The 23682-nt window shown below is 38.7% G+C and overlaps 1 protein-coding gene across 3 annotated transcripts in view; it reads left to right on the top strand.

Moving 5' to 3' along the window:
• IFTAP (intraflagellar transport associated protein) overlaps positions 1-23682 on the top strand; it is a 48401-nt gene that overhangs the window by 1868 nt on the left and 22851 nt on the right. For 2 of the 3 annotated variants that reach the window (XM_049825983.1, XM_049825981.1), the window contains exon 2: positions 11263-11415. In XM_049825983.1, the coding sequence (XP_049681940.1) occupies positions 11313-11415 (103 nt within the window). In that variant the 5' untranslated portion in view covers positions 11263-11312. Of the gene's footprint in view, positions 1-7828; positions 7920-11262; positions 11416-23682 lie in introns of all 3 variants that reach the window. The other variant, XM_049825982.1, reaches the window with a different exon arrangement.

Genomic DNA, 23682 nt, shown 5'->3' with positions numbered 1-23682 from the left:
CTTAGCTACTTTGTTTATACAAGATCTTTAGAAAAGTATGTCTTTCATACTGAAGATGCCGTGAGCACATCTGTAAGTTAGTGTTCTATATTTTGTAACACTAGTGTTCTACATTTGACTGCTTGTTTATATTTGAAATCTACAAGAGTATTAAAAATGGCAAAGAATTTAATTGAAATATTGGCATTCATCTTATTCTTACATATACTTCAAGAATCTCCAAATATGACAATTGCTAGTGTCCACAATGTCACAAACTATTTCCCAAATATTGAGCAGTACTCTGTTCTGAAAAGCATACTATCTGAAGAGGCTGTTGCAGATACAGATTGGAGAAAAGACTGATGAAAATGATTAAAAGTGAGATTGATAGACACACAGAACTTCCTGGTCAAATAAGTACACTTAAACACACTTCCTCCTTGTCATCCCTTAATATTTCTTGAACTTTACATAAGCAAGCAGTTCAGTAAGTAATGGAGAGAATATTTATCCTAGATTCTCTGACAGAAGTAGCTCCTTAGGCACTTGCTGGAATTGCTTTGGCTTTCCAGATTGTTTCATGCTAATTATGGTGTGTTAATACAGTGTGGTTGATCTTTGCTGACCTCCACCTCTAACCTCCAACACCACTGATTCCTTTGGGCCAATGCTCATCTGACCCTGAGCAGATTCAGGGAGCCCAAAAGGTAGAAATCTAACCTTATAACTAAAAAAATTAAAGTTTTTTTTATGGCTTTATGCTCAAAACCATGTCACTGTGTAGTCAGATTAGCATTAGTGCCAGTGCGGAGGGAAACAGACAAATGCCTTTGTTGTGGTACAGCACAAGATAGAGGGGAACAGACACTGCAAGAAGTAAAGATGGATAAATAGAGAATGGTGGAGTTACATAAACAATTACCAGTTATGGTGACTTCAGTCATGCTTCATCATATTTGGTATTTTTATAAAAGATGAAGCTCCAAGCATTATACAAATAGGTGAGAATCTCAGCATTACCTTTATAACCCTGTATTTGAGAAGCGAACTGTAGAGCTCTGAGCTAGAAGCTAAGCTAACAGAAAGAAGAAAACAAGTATTCTCCCCTATTTTGTTTTAAAACCAAACATGATTTTGAGCTGGGTTTTTTTCAGTTAATAGTTGTTTGCGTGGCAAGAATAGATTACAAGGAATTCAGATTTAGATAGATTCATTGGGAGATTTATTTACAGAAGGATCAAATGAGGAGAGAAGGTGCTTTTTAAAAGCACTAGCTAATGTAATTTAAAATGTGCTTAGTCTGGAAATAGATGAATGTAGTTACAATTTCATATATGGGGTATTATTTCAGAAACTATATTAAGCATTCACTGAGAAGTATAGGATGAATGTGTTTTAGAAACAAGGGGTAGGATTCAAGTGCCTACACATCAAGTGATGTTTCATAATGCCTTTGGATATTGTTCTTGTCTTCCAGCTTCTGCTATGGAAGGCAACAAGTCTGCCACAGGTCATGCGTCCTAGGTCCTAGTAAATCTAGGGTTTATAAAATATCACTACGTTACTATGTTTAGGCACTGAGTCACTCCTAAGCTGTGTTTACTACTTTTTGTTCTCCTTGACCCTATGTAGTAATTGTTTGTTCACATATGTGCTGTGTCTGTTACCTGATTAGGCAACGAAAACATTTTAAGCAGGAGAACAATGAATAATCAGTACTGTTGTTTAGTGCAACGTTTTGTATTAATCTTTGTCAACATGAAAAAACACCAAATTCATAATAATTTCACAGTAATTTGAATGCTACCAAATAATGAATGATTTGATCTTATGAACTGTAGCAAACCCAAAGCACTGTTCATTTACACAAAGATAAGGTATTTGAACAGCACCGATTGGACACAGAGAATGGATTGCAGGCTAGCATGGAGTCTGTTGGTAAATGCTCATTGCTGATCATTAAATTCTGTCATTAGTTTGCAATTATTTTTAACTTGGCACGAACACAGATATCTACAGCAGAATTAAATTTATTTTGCAATATTGTATTTTTTTTTTTTCCCTCTGACTGATCTGCAGGGTCTTCCTTTGCAAAATGAAAAAGCATACTCCTGAAAAGCAAGTGCTGTTGCCAAATTCTTCACAATCAAAATCATATCCAGACACTCATAGAGCTTTGAAGTCCTCCATAAACAGGCTTAAGGAAGGAAAACTTTATATAGTATTTCTCAAAACATTTGCTAAGTATATCAACCAAGTTTGCTTTGGGCAAAACAATAAGTTAAACGTACCTGGCTGATAGGGGTTTTTTGCGTCCTCCGAAATCTTTCTATGTAACTGGGATTCAAATGTGAACACTTTGAGGAATCTTCTCTGACAGCACAGGGGGCTTGTGGCATGGAGAGACAGCCTGATGGAGGGGAATCTATCTGCTTAATTTGCAGATGTGCTCCTGAGAACTCGGTCTACTGTGGCTAACTGGCTGTGACTGTTTTTTTTCTTTTTTCTTTCCTCTCTTGTCTTCAGATGGCACAACGAGAAACCCACCAGCCTCCAGAAGATTTAACTCTTTGCAGTAGTAGAACCAGACCAGCATGACAGTAGATGTCTGTTAGTTAGATTCTAAATGTGTGCAGCACAAACTCCTTTATAGTTTAATTTTTTACACTGCCATATGTGTCAACCTCATGATCTCTTTTGGAATTTTTCAGTGCTATTATAATATAAAAATGTAATCTAAAGTAGTTTTTGAGTTCAAAGAAAAAATAATTTCAATAGCTAGTAAAAGAAAGCAGCTCCTGCTGATTGGTGTACTGCTGCTTTCCCCAGGAATGCTCTGCTGCAAGCAGGTAGTGACATGGAAACAGCAAAGGAAATGACAAATTCGTGCAACCCAGTGAGTGAGGGCTGACAAAAAGTCCAATTCAAAGTCCACTGAAGTCATCAGGAGTGTCTTTTTTCTACTTCAGTGGCCTTCTGATCAGACCTTAAAAGACTAATAAAACTTTGCACCCTTCTGTGGCATTTTTCATCAGTTTCACAGTGCTTTTCTCCAAGAAAAAATAATTAGACTCTGGGAAGTCCTCTGGGAGCATATCCTTTCAACAGCTAGCAGTGCTGGGCCACAGAGGATAAGCCACTTGCATAGCACAGAAAATAAACAGAGAAACCTGGAAAACAATTCACTCTTCATAGCTCCCTGCTTTTGTTTTCTTAGCCCTGCTTCACCCACTCCTGAGTTACAATATCTGCTGCACAGTGTTTTAGAAATATCTCATCTCCCATTTGAAACTGCTGTGAGAATAGAAATAGAAAGAACTTGAAATGGAATTTGATTAGTACAGCAAAGCAAACATACCGAATGTTTGTGAAAATTGTCCTGAGACGTTGAGTAACTGTAATGCAGATAGGTTGTGGTGACGTTTCTCATACGAAATACAGCAACTCTAAGGCACTGTGCCCTGTAGCATCCGTATGGCCCTATTACTTCTCTACTGAAACAAAGATAAAGGTAGTCTGTACTGCAGAGTTGAATGCTGAAGAACTTAACTTCCCCTAAATTTAGAGGGCATTCAGATCACATTTATTTCTATTTTCAGTAGTGCCTAGATGATATTTCACAGCTTCTTATCCAAGTGCTTGACATAGTCTGACCCTTGTTTGTGTCTGTGATCAAAGATCTACTGGCAAAAGAGATACAAATGTTTAAGTGAAAAATCCAACCCCCTAGTTGTGTCTCATTTAATATTTTACATTCATTTTATTCTCCTTCTGCCAGTTGACATGCCTTATCTTTAGAAATTCTTTTTCCAATTACTGTAGCTGAGAAGATGGAGAAATTACAGTTTGTTGGCAACAGCGTGTCAGTTTTGGATGAGGACATGGTCTGTCCAAGCTGGTCTTCTGTAACTGTCAGTGACAAACTACTTTGCAGGAGCTGCAGCAAGTAGCTTCAGAAGAATGTATCTACAAGGCAGGAAAATCATGTTCAGAACTGTCCAGGTCATAGCAAGAACATCCAGGATTTGCATCCTGAATTTATTTGGCAGAGAACCCATGCGAAAATGAATAAATAGACTTTTCCTTCACAATTTCTATTTTAATAACATTGACATAGGTAGTATGTTTTCAGCAGATTGCTCACTGTTATGGAAATGCTTTGTTTTGCTTGATTTTCTTCTTCTACAATTAATTACTTAAAATAATATGTGGTTTACATCTTCTTCATCCCAAATCATTCCAAATTGCATTGAGATATTTCCAGGCTTTTCAGCATATTTTCTGCCAGTAAAACACAGTCATCTCTGAGCTGGAACGTAGCTGGCTCCCTGTGGGTTGCAGGAATGCACACCAGCTCAGCAGAGAGAGGGAAGGCTGCCTTACTCGTTTCTGTAGGGTTAGCCAGCCAGAATGCAAATATCCTGAATACTTAGCCAGGACCCACAGGCTGAAACTTGTGAAAAAATGGCACAGGGTGTCCAGCATCCTACAGTCTTCAATCTTCTGTCTCATCTAAAACCATCAGTAAACAGTATTTAATATGTGAGGGACAGGGCTTTATTCGGAGGCCTCATCTAAAATAGCTGATTGAATCCAGCTGTGCTTTGACTATCAAATCCAGGACGATCGCATTCCAGGGGACAGTGGCTACTGCATTTTGGAGGAGTGCTTGATGCACAGGAAACATTACCCTTGTCATAGGCCTCCAGGTGGTCTTTAAAGGGAGCAGCATTCTTGAAGACATTGGAAATTCATTAAAAAACCCTTCTGATCATGTATAGGACTGACATAATAGCACTGAAATCAAACAGGATCAATGTGCTTCCTTGCAGTTAAAGCCCTTAGATGTCCCCCTTAAAAGCTCGTACGAGCTGGGCCTGAGAGACACATGTTTTTGACCATCGCAAAGGTCGGCTCTGAGGCTCAGTAATGCACTTACACAAGCAGATGCAGCTCCCATCCACGCAAATTGCTGATACATTAAGTGTGTGCACTTAAGGCCTCCTGCTGAGGGCAGTGGCAAACATTGTTGAATTAAACAGGATTAGCTGTTGCAGATCCCATTGAATTGAGAGATGCTGCAAGCAACCTCATCCAAAAGTTTTTGTCCTTTGCAATTGAAACTTTTTCTTTTAGTTTGTTCCTGTAGTTCAGTTGACCCGCACCTGGTTGTGGCCAGAGCTTGCTGCCGTGGGGTTTGCTGCAGGAGCTCTGCCTCCCCTCAGGTGGTGGGGAGCGGGGAGGAGGAGGGAGAAAAGTAGGGCGAGACGGTAGAGCAGGGAGGGCAATCTTTTGCGGCTATACCTTTGCAGATGTCTAGGCAAGAAGGGGAGAACTGACAGTCTTATGGAAAGTGGGTAGCCTTCCTGTGCCGCCCCACTGAAAACATTTTATGTCTTTCTCGGGGCAGGAATTCCCAGAATCACTCCTTTCACTTGGCCCACTTTCAAAGTGCCATCCTTGGATGTTTGTGAAGGTAGTGATGACAGTCCAAAGCTAACAACAAACATTTATTAAGGACAGGCTCGAGTTCCAGCTTTGCATGCCTCTCTGCACTGTGGGGGCTGGTGATCTGTACTCCAGGCTCCAGCCCTAGCGGTAGTGCGGGTGCGAGTACCCTGGTAACACCTGCTTTTGCTAGTGTGGAGGAAACACAGCTTTCTGGGCTGTTTGTGAGCGGTGTTTCTGAGGAGGCTGTGCTTTCACGATTGCATAAACGGTGATGACAGGCTGCCAAAAGGGGCAATCCTGCATCCTTCCCTTGCTCCTGCTGCATGTTGCCACTGTCCCCTTGTGCAGGCACTCATGATGGTATGGCTGTAAGGCAGATCAGAAAACTTATATTTAAAACAGAACATACATATTTGCTTAGGCTAGTTTCAGGTTTTATATTGGTAGTTTGTCTGGCCAAGAGATGGGCTGGAATGAAAAGCCAAGGGGTGAAGAAGGAGAGAGGGTGGTGGTGGCCTTTTTGAGAGCAGCCAGCACTTAGATAGGCTTAAGTTGATTCTGACTGCAGTTGTCTGACACAGGCTTATTCCTTTTGCAAAGGTGTTACCTCATTCTTTATTGCTGTAATAATATTGTAGCAAATCCATACTCCTCTTGAGTATCCTTGACTCACTGATGTGGTAAACCGGTTGTAAGACAGCAAGGAGTGATAATTAGATACTTTTCCTCCAGAGGTACTAATCCCTGTTCTTCAGATTGAGTTTACTTTAGTTGCTAACAATAAAGCACCTAAGTCACTCATTTTGTGTGTAATTTAACCAGCTACTTTGAGCAAGCTTTACACCAACATATTGGGTACATACACTGTTACATGGGGTGACTTCTACAATAGTGCTGTCTAGAGGGCAGATTGGGATGGAGATAGCATGCTGTTACGTGCCTCCTGGAACAGGTTGGAGAGGAGGCTCTAATGTCCTGAATCACAGTGTCCTTTCTCATTGTCCTTAGGAGGGAGTAACCAGCTCTGGTTCTGTACTTGGTCTGTAGACAACTTATTGCACACTTAAGACTTGGCTATATGCTTGCAGTATTGCCTAACTATGTGAGGGGTCAACCCGCAGACATAATTTCTGCATTGCCTTTACCAGCCCACCCCATCACTAGTGACAGCTTTTGTGTTGCTGAACCAGCCAGGCCAAGAGAGTCTCCAGAATCAAGGTCTATAGTGCAGACTGACATGTAAAACCTTTATGGATGAGAGGTGTTACAGAAATGCTTGCTGCTTAGTTCTGTATTGTGGGTTGTAAGAGAGTAGGATTGCTTTTATGACAGATTAGTTAGATCTGAAGTATTAAATACCTCTTTGAAAAAAGTTAGTTGTGACAGGTGTAGTTACTGTGTTAGCTCTATCAGCTAAAAAGAAAAAAGATCAGGTATTGTCCCGTGGAAACAGAGTTTAAGATGTAAAAATAGTGTATTCGTGTTCAATCTGATTTTTGCAAACATAGGTTATAAAATCTCAAGAACAGGTGTATCTAGCGATGTTTTCCATGAACCTATGAGTGATCTGTAAATAAACAATTCTGAATATTCTTTTTTTACTGAGAATTACTTTTGGGAGAGCAAATTCATGGTGTGGAAACCTGACTTTAACCTATGCTAGAAATACTAGTGATATATTTTTTTTTCAGAAAAATAAAATTATGTAAGGTTTTAGTTTGTAGAGAGGATTAGCTTATTACTCTTTCCATTTAAAAATTCAGAAGCTTGGTTTTTCTTTCATTGCCTATATTATATTTAAAAGAAACATAATAAAGCACTCAAAAATGCAACATAAAACAGGAAGCCTATATTTCACCACATTTTTAATTGTTTAGTAGAACTAATAACTGTGTAATTGAAATCATGCTAATACTCACTTGACCTGCCTCTGTGATTCAATGCAGAGATTTCTGTTTTGGCTTAAACTGCTGGGAAGAAGACTGCATTTGAGAAATAAAATTGATTTTGTACAATCTTCTGATGATCAGCAAGGCTAAATGACTGATCACCTCAAGAAATCTCATTACAGTAATTTGGATGGATGAGCAGGAGTGAAAAGCAAAAAGGAGAAAGTATAGTTGCTGCTTGAATGCATCACTTACTGATATTTGACTCTAAAACTACCCAGAGCCAGCACAGGAAAAGAATCAGATATCCTTGCCTTACTTTTCTTGAAACGTCCAAGTTACTTTGATGTCTTTTGGGAAGAAGATAAGCTCTTGATTTCATTAGTAGTTACTCTCTAGCACAACAATGCAGCCATGTAATTTGTAGAGGTGTGATTGTACCCGGTTCATAAATTGTAGGTGATTCCAATCCATTATTGTACATTTTTTTTCTTTTTTCATGGCAGTTCAAAGAAGTCCTTGCCTTGAGGCTGTGAACTGGATGATTGCTGAAGCCTTTTACCTTTGTAGAACCTACTGGTTAGCTCCTTAGCAAAGGTGAGAGTCTTCTCGTCAGCCTGGTTTCAGCTGTGCACATCACAAAACATTTAGCATCACAAAACTTCTGTGCAGCTGACACAGTATGGTGTTCATTTAAGAGAGACTCATGAATAAAGTAGGTGGGAAGCGGCAGAAAACAGAGAGGAATGAAAATGGAAAATACAAAAACCTTGATAGGTTGAGATTAAGTTTCTGAACATCGCTATTGTACCATCCATCCTAACCATATGTTCACTTTCAGGGATAGTAGGTGTTCTCCAAATACCATCCTCTGTGCTTACTTTCATTTAGGGTGATGCAATAGCACCCTGCAATTCTTCAAAATAATTGAAAACAGGGGGGGAGAGGTAGTTCTAGCTGCCAGTCTGTCCCCTCTATTGTTTGAGTGAATGGCTGTTCTTCCGACAGAACCTAGGTTTTCATTAGGACCTAGCTGGTTTTTCCTCTCCATGAGGAGATGATTCTGTAGGCATAAATAACAGCTGTGCAAGGGAAGATTAGGTCTGTGTTGGACTATCACCTCTGTAGTCCATTTTGCATTTCATTTCTTGCTTTAGATTTTTGAAGCAAAACTGTGAAGTTCATATAAAAAGCAATGGAGGATGTATGCCAAAATAACAAATAGGGTTTTCTCCCCTCTTTTCCAATTTAACATTTATTAAAATATGAATAATTTACTAAACTCACATTCCAAAATATATTCTTAGGTTTTTTTCCTTTTTTCAGAAGAAAACATAAGGAAATGTGGCCTATGAATTACGAGTTATTTATTTTCTTAACCCAAGATGAATACCTTTCACATAGCTGATAGCAGATCTCATATACTAATGCCTGTAATAACTATATTGGCTGTAGGAGAGCTGCTCTGGATATACTGTTTTGACTTGGTTAAAAATTTGGTCCATATTCTGGTAAAAAAAGCTGTTAGTCTTGAGAAAGTAATCTTTTCCCATGCTTGGAATATCCAGGGAATTTTCTCTGCTATTTTTTTTTAAGTAATACTGTTTTGATGATGCTTCTCCCAATGCATGCATATTGAAGTGCATGCTAGATAAAAATATATAGGCTTAGTGAGATATATGTTTAAAACCTTTAGGGATAATTTCCTAATCTCCATACGTCAGGAGATTTCAGGTATTAAATGTTAGATTATATTCTAACAGCATCCAGTGCTTGCTTTTTCATGAGGCTGATGTTCAGGATTTTGCAATCATAGTTCAGCTAAAACTTTCATTCAAGTTGAATTCAGCACTGTGTTTCCTAGCTAAATGTAGTGAGTCAAAACCTGGTGTTTATCCAAAGTCTTGTTGCACTGTTGTTGCTCTTCTACAGCTTAACCAGCAGAGGATATTAAAATCTGAAGTGAACTTTCCCAAGTTCTGTAGGAAGTAGCGGCTGCGCAGCAGAATAAGAATTGAGCTATAGCATTTTGGAAACTCCTGGTCTGTATGCTTAATCTCAGGCTGATGACCAGGTGGCTGTAGAACATGGCATTCACTGAGAAAGCTGCCATTCAGCTTGGTTATGGATACAACTATTCCCCCAAATAGGTTATCAATTTTCTAGGTTCCTAGAGCATTTTAGAGTAAAGTAACCTAAGCTTTACTGCCAGCCCTCCTCTGATTTGTTTATAAGTCATTTAAACTCTTGGTGACTCATTTTTTTCATCTGTTATTGGGAATAATATTTGTTTGCTCTTCCTCATGGGACTGTCGTGAAGTTTATTTCATTAGTGTTTATAAAGGACTTGGAGATCCTAGACGCCAGATGCCAAAGAAAAACAAAAGGTTGTTGTTACCATTTTCATGATTAAATATATGCATATATTTTTTTTTCTTTGACACTAGCCTTACAAATCACTGCAGTCTTTCATATAATGAAATTTACCTCAAATAATGACTGTAATAACAGAACAATGATGAGGAATAGAAGGCATTGCTTCCCTCTGAAGCCACTGTAATTTGCATAAACCATTCCGAGAGTCTGGTAAATTATATTCTGCTTGGTCAGTCCACAGAGAAGTTAATACTGGTTTGTATTTTGTAAAACATTAGAAAACTTAAACTTTAGGTCATGTGGGTGTGCATGTGTTTTTATATCTTCAGAACATTAGTCTTCTTTACAAGCTGGCAATCCAACAAAATTAGAGTTTTACATTAGAAATCATGCTTTATTTTCCTGCTGGGCTCTGAACAATTCTTGTTCAATCTTATTTAACTTTAAAATCAGGTTGGCAGCCTTTCCTTAGTGTAGTTGATTTAAGAAAAATTAAGCTTTCATTCCCAAAGCCACTTCTTAATGCTGTGGTAAATCACAAGAAGAAACACAGGAACACATGAAAATCAAGCATGCACTTTGTGTATAATACATTCTTGCATCTTTATCACATTTATGTATGCAAACTGATCATTTACATTTTTTAGTTAAGTTGCCACCATGTGAAACAATGTGCCAGTTATGCGTGTCCACACCCTCATCTGTGTTTTTCTGCTTCTAGTAGTCTGGTCCTATGTGTATAAAAAATCAGCAATGTTATTAACTATTTAGCATCACACAGCTGTTAAAATGCATTTACACAGCTTTTGTAAGTGAGGGGCAAGATTAACTTCAGCATACTTCACCGAGAGCTGTTTCAGGGCCATTACTTCCCTTAAGAGTCTGGTAAAATGATGAAGATGGGCTGGAAAGCTGTTGCTGTGTGACCGAAGAGTGGAGCTTTAAAGTCCAGAAAAGACTCTGTGGGGTTCCTTCAGCTCTCAGCATTTGTTCCCTTCTCAAGAGTGGTCCTTGCCTTCGTATGTGGCTGCCCAGTTCCATCATACCCTCCCCGTCCTGTGTGCTGTCTGAGCATACACACACGTCATCATGATTAACATGCCCTCCGAAATCTGGGTTTAGTGGCTTTGATGGTACAGTAAACAGTGCACCTGCAGAATGATGGATTCAGTCCAAGTTTTGAATGTACAGGTGTGCCAGTTGTTAACATGCTAGTGGGTGGTGTCACTGGTTCTGCAAAGAAGGCAGGGGTTGTAACACTGAACAACTTAAAATGAGGGGGAATGAACACCACTGAGAGAGGTTGTCACTTCTGTGGCCCATATTACCTGCAGACATAAATTTCCGGCATAGCTGATCACAGTCTCTCCCTTTGTACTTAAAATTACTATGTCCACTTGAATTTTGGGGGAAATGTTGTGTAAGGTCCCACTGACAAGATCAGAACTTCAGAAGGAGAGAAGAAAAATTGGACATTCTAATGCTCGTCTATGTGAATTAGGGACTTTTCAGTTAATTTGTTTTCTGCCTACAGATACATACGGCTCTTTTCTTTCTATTGCAGAAGCAGCCTACTAAAGCAGATATGCCTGTTTGACTGTCAAGGTGTGGATCATGGGACAACAACTGTTAAATGACAGCATCCTTGATCAATTTATTAATAGCCATGAGCAGTCATATGAAGAGTTTCTAAATACATTCACTTATCTTTTGAAAGGTATGTAGCTTCCCAAATGTCCCATTAGAAACTGCAGCCAGAAGGGGAGGTAAAAAGAGAAGCAGTAGTATTGAGTGTTGTTCTGCTACTCACTTGCTTTGTGACTTTAGGCAAATCCTTGTGATGCTTTTGTTTCTCCTCTCAGCAATGGGATCCCTAAGGACAACTTCCCTTAGCTTGGTTCACAGACTGCTAAGGTAGGTCTCTACAGGTGCTTAGCCATGTTTTGCTCGCTTTAGGAAGGTGGGGGAACATGCACTATTTGGAAGGATAGGCTTTTCCTAGGCAGGTCCTGCATTGCTTTGCTAGAGGAGTTTCCATAAAAGAAGAACAGCCTAAGGAAAGTACTTAATAATACGAGATGGCCTAAGATTTGGGGTGTGCAATTTGGATACTTTCACAGATTTACTAACACTAGCTTGGTGCGCTATGCAGCGTGTGTGTTGAGCTAACAGATAACTTGGATGAAGGCACTTCAGGACATCAGGTTAGGATAATTCGTCTGAAGAAGTCTCATGCTCTGCAGATGAAGTAAAAAGTAGGGCTTAACCTTGATCTGAGCTTTGCTGAATTACAGGCAGTTCAGATCTGGATCCAAATTCTGTAGCTCAGGTTCATTTCTTTTGGCCATGTTAAGTCAGGTGCCATAAAAATAAATGCGAGCTACATATTACTCACAATTCTCTTTACCACAGTTTTGCACTAAAAATGATGTCCTCATATTACTGCAGAAGCCGTGTATTTTTCAATTACAGCATGTGGCATGCTCCATTGATTGGCATTCAGAAGTCTGTCCTGTCCTTGTCCTTCAGGCAGAACTAAGTATCAGTCACAGGCACTGAGCAGAAAACCAGTGGGAGAGTTGAAGCTGCCATAGAAATAATCTTGTGGCAACCTTCTGTCTCTTCTCCCAGTAAAAAATAGAAGAGGAAGGAGACACTAGGGGATGAGATAAGAGGATTGAAAATTAGGTTCTGGTCTTCTTTATGTATGATTGATACACTGGGGATAGCTCCTATCTTAGAAGCATGCTGCATATCATGATGCTACTTGCAAAGAGCCTCAGCATGTATTTCAGTCACTTTCATTGTCACTATAGCATCTGCCACTAAAACTGTATAAAAGGTAGAGCTTTAGCTGAATCAAATGCTTAGAAATGCAGTTTCCTATGCTGCTATAAACAAACCAGCTCAGCTTGTTTTCCTCCCACCTTCATTTTCCTTTAAAAATACCCAAAGGTGCTGGTTTGCATTATAAACTAATGACCTGCAAAAATTCCACTTAAAGCACAAGGCATTTTAGTATCAAAACAGTGCAAAATACTTTATAAAATATCACATTCTTAGTTTCTTAATTTTGCATTTGAAAAATAGTCATTTGGCTTTAATTGTTTTTAAAAAATGCAATTGTGATAGGTTAATAAGACTATCTGCTAAAGGCTTCAGAAATTTTCACTTTTATGTATGAGTTCAGATATTTACTGTGGGGATATATTTGTGATTACTGTCAAGCAAAATCTAACCATTTTCAGATTACCTTTCTGAATTTGGCCTGATAATGGTGTTGCTCTACACGTTAATGCTCATTAATGTCAGAATTTGCAATCCTGCTTAATTAGATATGGAGATAGCTAGTTATAAACACAAATAACCAAGCCTATTCAGTTGTGTGTGTAAATATATTGGAGCTCTTTAAAAAAATTCCTTGAAAAACATCACCATCTGATAGATTTTTGACTGTTGTAACATTGGAAACAGAAGACACAGATATAGCTAATTGGATCCCACTGATTTCACAGGGTACCATATTTATATAAGGTGGTTTTCACTTGTTCATGAATTTGTACTAGCTCTATAGTTGGGATTGCAAAGATATTTTCACCAGGAGTTTCCACATTATTCTTGAAAGCATCTCATATGAATCTGATTTCATAACTAATGTTTGGTTTTTCTTCATTAGTTAAATTTACACACAGTGAAACTGAAAAGAATATACCTTGAGTACAAAGACCCAAGCATCCTTGATTGTTCTGGCCTATCTAAAAAGAGCCCTTTGAGGCTATAAATATCAGCATGGAGTAACCCCCTGTGAGCACATTAGGGTCTTCTGCTGACAGCATAGTTCCATTCTTGTAAATATGGGAAACAGTATTAATGATTTTTTGCATTCCTGACTTTCATTGTCTTTTTAAGGGTTGCTAATATCCTAATCAAGAAAATTGCATTTTTAGAATATTGTCTTTTTTGTGTCTGAATGTGTGATACTACCTTTGGCTACTCCTGTTCTTCCTTGTGTTATTTGAAAAAAGATATTCTCTTAGCTGAAGTAGAACAACAGTTGGAGTCAAAATAAGGTCCTTGTAAATTCTGTGTAATTCATTTAGTGATATTTATGGTTTAAATAGCATGCAGATACATTATAACTTAGTTGGACCATACAAGTATATCTTTGATACAGGAATTTAATCTTACTGATTTTAGTATTCCTAAAACCCCAGTAGTTCTGTTTTTCAAAGTGTGCTTGGTGCCGTGACAGAATGAGAATTCATAGACTAATTGACAAGTAAATCCTATAGTAAGGCTTTTACCTCACTTCTACCAGATCTGATGGGACATGGATGAACATACTTAAATGACATTTTAAAACTCTAAGCTCAGCATTTAAAGCATATATACTCCAACAGAACATGACCTATATATCTTAAATGCATAATATTTAAAAAGTATGCGAGCACTCCCTCCATAATTGGAAAATTTTTTAACGGTTTTTATTGATTCTGTAATGGATGGACACTTGAGGGCTGGGTTAAGATTCAAGTAAGTCTCTTAGTTTTTCTACTTACAGCATCCCAAGTGTGTTTTTTGTCAAAAGGATAACGTTAACAAGATGAATAGATAGGTGAAAGGGCTGGTGAACCCATGTGAATATTATTTAGTAATTAGAGCACGGGTCCAGAAGGATGAAATTTTTCATGCTTGCTGTAAAGCTTTGCACAAGTTTTCAGCATCTGGAAAAAAATGACCACCTCTTGTGCAAATCTGGAGTGAAGATACTGGTAAGAGTATTAGCCATTTATTTTAATACTTTTGTTTGTGCTGCTCTTAGAATCACTGAAGCCCCTTATGCTTATGCTAAGTTATGTATTTAGTTTTGTTAGTTTGTTCTTTTAGCTTTGGGTGTAAAACCAATCTGATAATAAAACAGCTAACTGGCATTTACTTTGAGGTTGTACAAATCCACTATGTTTTTTAAGTCCAGAGAAAAATCTTAAGAGTGATTTCTTGACAGTGCAGTTGAAGAAGCCTCAGAAGAGTTGGATTTACAAAGGAATTGATGACACAGATTTCTGTAGTTGTGGTCAATGTGTGGTCTCTTCAGAACTAAACACTTCCTAGAGCAACTTTGGTTAAAATCTCATGGAGATAGACCCAATCCCCACTTTTTACAAAATTGCCACACACGGCAAGAGGCTCTTTCATATCTTAGGAAGAGTGTTTGAAATCTGTTGTAAAGAACTATGATGTCCAGAGTTAGAAGGCAGCATCTGCTCATTTTTCTAAACTGAGAGGAAGATTGGGAAATTCACTGGAGCATAAAATATCTCCTTTGACCTTCTACAAAAAAATACAGAAAAAAAACCCCAAATTGTCCAAGCTTCAAATTTTTCATCTAGATTTTAAATTACTTCTTTCCTCCTTCTAAAAATATGAGATCCTGGATCAGTCAGCTGCACAGAAAAATGCTGCCATGAATAAAATTCATATCCAAACCCAAGTTTAGATTCATATTTTTAACATGGTCCTGGGCATTTGACCACTGGGACTAAATTCAATCCATTCCTACTGTTAATTTTGCCCCATTACATATACCTCACACTGCCTGGCAGTGCATTGAAGTCTGAGGACTTTGATGAGTTCTATCTCTAAGCAAACTGAACCTTAGCTATATACTTCATAGCCTCAGTGTTGTTGTTTTGATGCTTCTGTGCCGAGCAAGCTGTCAAGCGGAGGAAGTTGGAAAGTGGCTGACCACTTCTCTGCTTCCAGGTGGCATGCAAGAGCCATATTCTGTGTTGCGATCAGATTAATTTAATTCCCTAGTGAAAGCTGAGCGATGTATTTAGTTCACAGTCCATTTGACGGTAGCTGTCTGCTTCCTTTTTTCGTTAACCACATTTAGGAAAAACAACAACTTTAAACTTCCTATATAGGTGTCAGTGGAGGCACTTCACAAATGTGAGTCTCAACAGCAGAAAGCATAGCAGAAAACTATATAAGAAATGACAGTAAATTCACTTTAATTTTAAAAATGGACCAGTAGGACAATGCTAACCGGAAGAGAAATTTGCAGCCTTCTTCCTATGAGTGGATTTGCCAATAAAGGCAACTAGATGGTTCAATAAAACTAATTAAATTAATCTGTCATCCCCAGGGAACTTAAACAGGGCATGAAATAGGGAAACAGTGTCAATTCAGAGCTTTTTATTGATGTGTTGTGCTGGGTCATTGGAAAGAATTGGTTGGGAGAAAAAATTTGCAATTTTCTATTGATCATAAATTCAGTAGCTCTCTCTGTGTAACCTTCATTCAATATAGTATAAAATCAAATATCATACAGAGCCCCTGAATGTAGAAAAAAAAGACATAGGGATGCAAACACAACAGATTATTTTTGAAGTAATAATAGCTGATCTGTTTTATGGATATTTGTTGTCCTTAGAACTCAGTGGTATTTGCTATGCAAAGTACTTCATCTCCATTGTATAGACAGAAAAAATTAGGCATAAAGAAGGGAAATGACTCGTGTTTGTTTGCACAGTAGCTCACTGTCAGCACCAGATAAGGACAGAGGCACTCGGACTCCTGGAAACCTTGACAGCTCTTGAACAATAGTGCTTCCCTGATAGCAATTCTTTGTTCTTTGCTGTGATGCCTTTATTACTAAACAATTTCTAGAGATTGTTTCAGATGGAAAAAATATATCTGCATTCTGTTGGATAACTTAGATTTTCTAGAATGTAAAAAAGGGAAATATTTAGTAATTTTGCTGTTGATACTTTGATACTTGCTCTAGCTCATCACCTTGCCTTGAAAGGCATCGAAGTGTGCTAAATGCAGCTGTTAGCTAAGTTTGACGTCGTTGCAGTGAGGTGGGGAAGCCTTCTTTTCCAGATGTGGAGATGACACAAAGCAAATAATGTCAGAGATCAGAGCCATATGGTGGCTCAACAGGACAATCAGAAATCAAGTGACCTCACTTCCAATTTAGTGCTGAACTCTATAGAATTGTGTGCTTTTCTGTGTCCAGTATAAAATCACATAGAAATGCCTAATTTCAAGAAAGTAGGTATTTGCCTTAAAAAAAAAAATCAGGCCTTTTGAAGATACCTTAATGTCTTAACTATAATACCCAAAATTGAACATTTTTGAAACTCTTGGGCTTTCTGACATTTTATTAATTTGTTCTCACCTGCTGTAATCTTTTTATGATATTATTTGTTAAAAAAGGAATACTTTGTATGGAGATGTCAGATGCTTTTAATTATATATAATTCATTTGTTTCTTACAGTCCTTATCTACTTACCTGCTAGTGCCGAATTCTTCTAGAATGCAAGTACACAGAAGATTTTCAAAATCAGTTCTGTCCTGATTTATTAGTATATCACCTGCTCTTTTAAAGTGCTCCCAACATATGTATTTAATGTAGTTTCCCTGTGCTGAGAATGAATTTAAGCACATTTGTGGTTGCTTTGACTTTAAAAATAAAAAAAAAAAACCCAGCTGTGACAAACAAAGTGCTTATTTAAGTAATAAACTCAAATACATTCTGTTTCTTTTAGCTAAGGTTCAACGTATGACTTAGTGTAGCCAAGACTCAGAAAGAAGTGTGGAGTTCCTGAACTAGTATTCTCCTATTACTTACTGTCTAATTTAAAGCTCTTCCTAAACTATCCCTCAAACACAATTTCTGAAATATAACACTATTTGCATTCTGCAAAGGACAGTGTAGATTTTCTGAAGCCTTCAGAAGCAGGCCCACCTTTATCAACTTCTGGAAAACATCTTCCAGCTTTTATATCCTGATACACTTACAAATTATAATTGCAAAATACTATCAATTGTACAGCCTGTGCCTTTATGATGTGCTTTTTTTTCCCCTCACCACATAAACACTTTTTATTTTTAGAACTAGAAATCTTATCTAGTATGTTGGCATTGCTTGGTAGTGGTAGATACCACTTCATCCCTGGTAGATATTAAGAGGTATAGCTCCCTTTGTAGGACTGTGCTGGCTAATATCAGCTGGGGATCTGCTCTAAGATTTCTGTCATGGTTTTCTGATTTTTTTAAAGATTATTTTTCATCATCATCTGTTAGAAGAAGCAGGATTTTTCCCATGTGGGCTGCTGAAATGGTCAAGTGCACATTTGCCTTGTTATTTAACTGACTGCATTATAGTATTCAAATGGAGAAGGTATCCAGCAGCAGCACTGTTGAACCGTGGAAGAATAATACATATTTTTAAATGACCAGCTGGGGTGAATGTGGTATAAACAGGAAATACTGCCCCTTTTCTAACACTGACACTGTCTAAAGCACAACAGAGACATAGGTATTCATACAGATAAACACTACATAAACCCAGAACCTATAGGTTCCATTAAAGAAAAAGGGAGAGATACTGATACAGTAGAAGAACAGTTAAACTTTTGAAAATTAAGAGCTGAGTTAGTTTTGGAGAGGTATTGCTGTACATTAAGCTAACGCAGGTGTGTGAGAGTGGCTGAAATGTACTTGAGAGTAACAGTCATTCGTCTTTCCCCTGAAGGAGCACATACAAAAAAAAGTCCTTTCCTGTCTGGTTTTTAAACCTACTGCAATAAGGGAAGTATCCAAAAATGGCAGTCAAAAGTAATAACTGGGACTTAAGTTTACCCTTTTAAGTCAGAAATAGTCCTGCTGAAGCTACTTGTCTCAGTCCATGGCATATGTAGTTATCCTAGCTGAGGACATTGGGTAGTGAAATTTCCTTAGAAAATTGGCATTACTGAGAAAAGAATCAAGCTGGTATTACTGATTATAGTAAAAATTGACCTTTTCTGAAGGAAAAAAAAAGGTATACAATAGTTTTTGCTGATTATTTGTCATTTAATCAGGGTAATACAGAAGACATTAGGGGAAAAGGCTGCACCAGCTGAATCTCTGTTCTGGTGTAAAGAGCAAAGAATTCCGTAGGCATGAGTGAATTATATTGGTGAAACACCGCAGTGAAGGAAAGGGGATTCAGCAGCAGCAATGCCCTTGTTAATCAGAGGTGAAGTGCAAAAACAGAAGACCACGATGTTTGACATATTGGACTTTCAAGATGTGTTACAAATATTAATTTCCACACTTAGGCAAGTAAGTTGTTATTTTCTCTGCTGTTAATCTGATCGAGTTACTTTGACAGAAGAGTTCTATTTGCTCAGTGCTACTGCGAGATCACTGTCATTGAAATTAGTGAGGGTTTTGGTTGAGTAAGATTGGAATGAGATTTCAGGAATTCACATAGCTAGGGGAGAGACAATTCAGATGCTGAGGGTTGGCAGATATGATATAGTATCTATGGAACATCCACTGCCTTTTTGTGTGGCAGCAGAAGGCTAGGCAGGATGCTCTAAGACTCTTAAAACAGCACTACATAATGAAGTTTAGGTGAGGATGCTCTAAGACTCTTAAAACAGCACTACATAATGAAGTTTAGGTGCCTGAAGTGCAGCTGGTTTGCTTTTACTTATGGACAGGCATATAGGACCTTAATACTGAAATCCTCCAAGTACTTACTGTATGGGGTACTTGGGCTTTTTGTCATGAAAAGTTGGACAACTGCGTTGATTTACAGAGATTTATGCATTTAAATACATGGAAACAGGAAGATAGCTCGAGAATGTAAATCAGAGCAGGTTTTCTAGGCTAAGTAATTTTAAAACACTACATTTTATTCTCATCTGGGCAATATACAAGCAGAAGGAGGCTGCAAGTTTTGACTGGGTTACTGCAGAAAATCTGGGAGCTGGTTTGATTGAATTATCAAAAAGAAATAGGCAGCTTTGAAAATTATCTTCCCAGCAAATTGGATTTTCAGCCTTGAATTTTTTTTTTTTTTCCTCTTACAGCTTGTCATTTAGGGCAAATGAACTCAGCACCATCCAATGGTTTACATAGTTGCAAATAGGTAAATACAGGTACTTCTTCTACAGTATGGTACTGTCTTGTGAACATCTCAAAGTGCTATTTTATGGAAACGTTTCAGTGGCAGTGTTTGTTCTTATTTTAAAATGTGGCTGTTTCCTGATGATGTGTTTGAAGAATGGAGGTGGTGAATGAACATGAAAGTTGTACTCATGACCTCTGTGCAAGACAGTTATCATACTACTATAAGTAAAATTATTTTTTTGTTCAGAAGTCCTGCACAAAGTTACTATAGTATTTGAATCCCAGGTTTTCCATCAAAGTATAACTTGGAAGGGATTTAAGGGATTGACAGGCCTTCTGCTGGCCCTCAGTCCAGCATTTTGGGGATAAAGAAGTAAATTGGAACTTAAAATAGTAGCTTTGCTGTATTTTTTTCTTTCTTACAGTTAAAGGGGCCTGTTTCCCATTCTCACCCAATTTTTGTTTTTGGAATGAATTCACTGATTTGAAAAAAGGCAGGAAGTACCCAGTAGTTTGTATTGTTTTGTCCAGTATATTATCCCAAGCCAGGTTTTCTACGGTATGTTATTGATTGCTGTGTCTGGTCTGGCTTTGAAATGTTTCAGACCACGAGACTTATCATTCTTCGGGGCTACTATTTCATCTAACAGATTTCACTGACAGGAAGTTTTTCCTGATAATCCTGGTAGCTATCTTCTCTGGCTTTGTGATAAGTGACTCCATTATTCTTTGAAATATGTGGGTGTTCAGTGGACATTTTCAAAAGATTCCCTTCCAAATTGGAAGACAAAGAGAATTTTAAGCAATATAGAGGATAGATAGCAGGAGAGAAAAAAATTTATCAAGCTGGATATACTTTCTGATAGAAATATGTTTCTGAAGTCTGCAACATACTTTTCAGTGACACACAATTATGATGGATACTACTCTTGTGAGACTCAGATTTACTTTTCTAGAACCTAAGCTGGCTTGTTATTTCATTGTTAAGGTACTGACAGTGGACTTTTTAGAAAGTAAGACTGAGAAACTGTCTGCAGAGTGAATATGTGAATCTTTCCATCATTTCAACCTCCTTCTTCTGCTACTTTTTGTTGTGTTTGTATCCCTTATTTTTGACTTTTGTCACATGTTGTAAAGGCCAGTGTTGTACATCTGGGATTTTGGCAGGTTGATAACTGTGACTGTGAATAATGAATCAATTATCACTTAGTCAGGGGGAAGGCAGAGTGATCCTCTTGCTGGCTTGAATGTGATCCTTCCTCCTTCCTCTTTTCTTTAAAAAGTAAGGACAGAAATGGTTGAAATTCAGAACACTGTCAAAGGAGTACAGCTGTGATATTTCTCTGCAGACTGTAGTTTCTTTAATTTCTTATTTTTTAGGATCATCAGTGTTACTGCTTCAAGAGAGCCAGTTATGTGATGCATGCATTGAGAAACTATAGGTGTCAGTAGTTACTTTGGACATCTGAAGGTGGATCCTACTGGCCCTGGGGGGCAGTGCTTGGGACTAGCAACGTAATGTTTGATTCACCCCCCCACAACTTATGTGGCATAGCCTCGTTATGTACATGGTTGCATAACTGGTATTCTGTCCACAGCATGCATTTCACAACTGCTTTGGGTCGCTTAGACTTTTGTCTTTTTCTTCTGAACTTTTCTTCACTTGCAGTCATGACTCTAGTATCACACTGCAGTTGTGAATGTTTCATCAAAAGTAATGCTTAATATTCTATAACCCAATAACTGCAATGGTCATAACCAGAAAAAAAGTTTCTAACGGCAGTTTATGACTGATCTCTTAGGAAAAGGGACAGTGCTTCTAGCTGTAGTCTGGGATTGGTAAATGGCACATAAATATTATGAATGCACTTGATTTCTTATTTGCTCATTTAATCTCTGGCTTTTTAACTGTGACAATTGCTCAGCTGTCCAGAAAATATATAACCTAATAAGTTTGTCAGCTCATATGTACGGTCTAATTACAACTGCCCAACTATGTGTCATAGGTCTTTTGATGGTAAAAGTGGTATTATTTTATTTGGAGAATTCAGAACCTATGTTTTGGAGAAGGATTATCTGGTTTATATCCCAGAAGAATGACCACAGTGGTATCCAAGATAGGCATGGGCTAGTGCAGGAGTATCATGTTTATTCAGAACCTGTCAGCTGTATGAATTATGTTGCTGATCATTCCAGCTGATGATGCCTTTTGTCTCTCTGTTGATCTGGCCGAGAACAGTGTATGGCTTCCAGAAGCTTTTTTCTCACTTCTCATACATAAAGCTTCCTGATGTGCACGGGGAGGACACTGGGTCCTTAGTCCCTATTGTTATTCTATAGGTCTGCACATGTTTGGCTGCATAATTTGCTAATACACAGATACCCTAAAACACATTAATATCCTTTTGTGGCTTGTCAGTTCTTAGTATAAAACAAGAAGTCCATCCTGTTTTACCACTACTATAACAAAATATTGAAACTTTTTGAGCTAGTCATCTAGGTCATCCTATAAAGTGGGGTGACAGTAAAACTGTCTTCAAATAGTGAGTGACCATTTTACCTGTCAAGAATTTAAAAGAGGGTTTCTTGTGTAATACTGCTTCATTTCCATGGTTTGAACAAGAGAGTGTGTAGGAAGAAGAGATTGCCCATATGTACTGCTGTTTCCAAATATTGTTTTAGGAAAGTACTTGCTAAAAAATCAGGGAGAAGCCAGATGTCATATCAAGAGACGTGGGATTTAGGAATTATTCAGAGGATCCATCTGTGGTCTGAGTGTTAAAATCTGTTTGCTAGATTGCTCTGATCTGGTGCAGTTTGCATCACAGAGACGTGGTGGGATGGCTTCTATGACTGGAGCTTTGGAATGGAAGGATACAGGCTCTTTAGGAAGGACAGCCAGAGAAGATGAGGAGGGGTTGTTGCCCTCATATGTCAGTGACCAGCTGGAGTGCATGGACCTCCACCTGGGGATGGAGGAGGAGCCAACTGAGAGCCTATGGGTCAGTATTAAAGGGAGGGCAGGGACAGGTGACGTTCTAGTGGGGGTCTGTTACAGGCCATCTGACGAGGAAGACTGAGCAAATGAAGCTCTCTATAGACAGATAGGAGCAGCCTCACATTCAGAAGCCCTGATCCTCACGAGGGACTTCAACCACCCTGGTATCTGTTGGAAGGACAACACAGCAGGGTATAGGCAATCCAGGAGTTTCCTGGAATGCGTTGATGACAGCTTCCTTCTCCAAGTGATGGAGGAGCTGAAGAGGAGAGGGGCTATGCTGGATCTTGTTCTCACCAGCAAGGAGGGGCTGATGGGGAATGTGAAGCTTAAGGGCAGCCTTGGCTGCAGTGACCATGAAATGGTAGAATTCTAGATCTTCAGGGCAGCAAGGAGGGCACACAGCAAGCTTGCTACACTGGACTTCAGGATAGCAGACTTTGGCCTCTTCAGGGATCTGCTTGGTAGAGAACCATGGGATAAATTCCTGGAGGGAAGAGGGGGCCCAAGAAAGCTGGTTAATATTGAAGGATCACCTCCTCCAAGCTCAGGAGCAATGAATCCCAACAAAGAGGAAGTGAGGCAAAAACACCAAGAGGCCTGCATGGATGAACAAGGAGCTCCTGGACAAACTCAAACGCAAGAAGGAGGCCTACAGAAGGTAGAAGCAGGGACAGGTAGCCTGGGAGGACTACAGAGAAATTGTCCGAGCAGCCAGGAATGATGTTGGGAAAGCTAAAGCCCTGATAGAATTAAATCTGGCCAGGGACATCAAGGGCAACAAGAAAAGCTTCTGTAAGTATGTCAGTGATAAAAGGAAGACTAGGGAAAATGTGGGCCCTCTCTGGAAGGAAACGGGAGACCGGGTTATCTGGGACATGGAGAAGGCTGAGGTACTCATTGGCTTTTTTGCCTCAGTCTTCACTGGCAAGTGCTCCAGCCACACCGCCCAAGATGCAGAAGGCAAAGGCAGGGACTGGGAGAGTGAAGAACCGCCCACCATAGGAGAAGATCAGGTTCGAGACCATCTAAGGAACCTGAAGATGCACAAGTCCATGGGACCTGATGAGATG

The sequence above is a fragment of the Accipiter gentilis genome, chromosome 22, assembly GCF_929443795.1.
Source record: "Accipiter gentilis chromosome 22, bAccGen1.1, whole genome shotgun sequence".
NCBI classification, from domain to species: Eukaryota; Metazoa; Chordata; class Aves; order Accipitriformes; family Accipitridae; genus Astur; species Astur gentilis.
The sequence above is the reverse complement of the archived record's forward strand: the minus strand, read 5'-3'. Positions and strand labels throughout refer to the sequence as shown.